General features: G+C 58.4%; 1 protein-coding gene across 1 annotated transcript in view; it reads right to left on the reverse strand.

Annotated features, from left to right (window-relative positions):
• LOC104498079 (arf-GAP with SH3 domain, ANK repeat and PH domain-containing protein 1-like) overlaps positions 1–1,138 on the reverse strand; it is a gene marked incomplete at its 3' end in the record, with an annotated part of 16,343 nt that extends 15,205 nt beyond the window's left edge. Inside the window, 2 exon segments of the mRNA XM_010141415.1 lie at positions 869–1,006; positions 1,091–1,138. Coding sequence (XP_010139717.1) covers positions 869–1,006; positions 1,091–1,138 — 186 coding nt within the window.
• Between the last annotated feature and the right edge of the window lie 1,196 nt (positions 1,139–2,334).

Genomic DNA, 2,334 nt, shown 5'->3' on the forward strand with positions numbered 1-2,334 from the left:
CGCCGCAGCAGAGCCGCGGCGGGCTGTGCCGGGGCTTGCTGCCACGCAGCAGCGAGAGCGTGTCCTGAGTTTCATGGCCATCATTAGGTGCGCTGAGGGAGGGAAAGGGCAGTGCAGCGGTCACAGCCCACAGACAGGCCCTGATAAAGCCCTGGGCACCCTCGCCTTGTCTGCTGGGACTACAAAATAACGAGAGGTGACGTGGTGGTGGTGCCGTTTGGTTGCTCCCAGCACATTCACCAGACGTACCAGGAGGAAGCACCGAGGGGCTCGGAGCCCCCTGGACCACCATGTGAAGAGCCCCACTGCAGTGGCAACATCTCACGGATATTTTCCACAGGGGGTCGGAACATCGATTTGCCCTGGAACAGGCCAGCACGATGGCCACAGTTCTCAGCCAAGTCCCAAGGCCGGTCTAGGTGGGCAGTGGGAAGCCTGGACCCTCCACTGAGCCAATCCTGCCCTCACTCATGGTCTTCCCAGGGCATCCAGCTCTGCTGCTCGCTCCCTCCCGCGTCAGCAGCATGCAGCAACCCCCTCCCCTCCATCACCGCACCTCAGGATGCCCGTCAGGGGGTTCTGGCTTTTGCCATTGGTCAGAAAACAAAGTTGTTTGGCCCCAGTGAGGGATGCTGTGCTCAGCAGTATCCCTCACACTGACTCTGTGGATTTTTTGAACCACTCACGCATTTGGCCCATGTCAGTGTATCCCGCCACTTAACTCCGGCTGAGTGAGGGAACCATCCTGCTGCCCCCAAAACTTTATTTTTTGGTTTGCTTTTAGTTTGATGCATCTGGTCAAAGCGCTCTATCGTATCTTTAGTGCCTAGCACGAGCTCAGTACGAGGTATCGCCTTCCCACACAAACCTCTGCCCCTTGGCTCCCCTCCACCAGGCTGGTGGCAGGGGCCTTGCAGCAGCCCTCGAGGCTGGCAAAGGCGGAGGTGGCAGGCGAGCTGAGGTCTTCCCGCAGCACCCGCTGCACCAGGGCGCACACCGACAAGGGCTGCCATGGTGCCAGGGCGGGGTGAGGGCAGGATGGTGACTGCCAGCAGGACCCGTGGTCGTGGTGAGGCTGGGGTCACGCTACTGCCAGCAGCGAGGGCAGGAGGGATCCCCTCGCCTTGCACACCCCCATCCCGAGCAGACCCACAGCTGCCCCCTGGGGCGGAGGGATCACTCCTCCTTTGCCATCCTGGGGTCCCCACCCAGCCGGTGAACTCACCCCTCGGGGGACAGCACCACGGCTGCCCTACACTCGCAACCAACTTTGGGTCCAGCCAGAGTCCTCGCCTGCTTCTCACCCGCCGGGCTGGCTCTGCCTGCTAATTTTCACCCCCAAACTTACTGTATTCCTGCCCCACTCACAAGACAGTCGGGCAGCCACCTTCACCCCCCCTTGTCAGTTAGTTTCTTTGGAAATGCAGCGGTGCCTCCGAGCATCACCTCCTGCTCCCAGATGAGACCCATCAGCAGGCGTCTGTCCCGTCAAAACTCAGCACCTCCACTTGAGATCAGATCATGCCAGGGCATGTCTGTGCAGAAGACAGGAGCCCTGTGGCACCAGAGACCATGCTGAGAACCAGACTCATTTAATTTACACCAGCCCAACACCACAAAACAGATTCATGCTGACGACCCCATGACGATGTTGGGAGGAAGGGCAAAGGGGCATCAGCGAGGACTGCCTCCGCCAGGCTGGCCCCCAGCTCCAGAAAGCAGCTACAAAACACAAGCAGCGCTGGAGAGAGCAGCCAAGGGGCTTTATTCCTGGGGAAAAGAAGAGCCAAAATGAAGCTTGAGACAAGCCCGAATCAACCCAGCACATGCAGGAAAAGCTGTTAAGCAGCTTGTACAGAGTGACAACCAGAAAGTCCATGTCCCAGGGAGTGCTGTCACATTCAGAGCCAACTCCAGCTCCAAGAAGTGTTTCTGTGCTCTTGGCTACCTGGGCTCTGCCATCTTTCTCCTTGGGGAGCCCCTTCCAAAGCTCTCGCAGGTCCCGTGCTCCACCAGGACGCTACACCAGACCTGCCTTCCCCCCGCACAACGTGAACTCTTCAGGCGAAGGCCTGGGGAGTGCCAAGTGTTGAGCTGGGGCGAGGATGGCTCTGTACGTCCACATCTCTGCCAGAATCATTCTCAATGGCAAGAGCTGGTTTCAGCTGCCATGTCTGTGGGCACAGCCCCAGAAAACCCGGGTTCTCCCACCCCCTCACACCAGTCCCACAAAGAACAATATTTTCCCCAAAGCTGTAACTGTCCTTCTAGGAGTTTTTGCCTTATTTGGTAGGTTGGTTAATTGGTTTCTTAGCATGTCATAGGTACTTAGCA

The sequence above is a fragment of the Buceros rhinoceros genome, unplaced genomic scaffold (assembly GCF_000710305.1).
Source record: "Buceros rhinoceros silvestris isolate BGI_N320 unplaced genomic scaffold, ASM71030v1 scaffold5758, whole genome shotgun sequence".
Classification (NCBI taxonomy): domain Eukaryota; kingdom Metazoa; phylum Chordata; class Aves; order Bucerotiformes; family Bucerotidae; genus Buceros; species Buceros rhinoceros.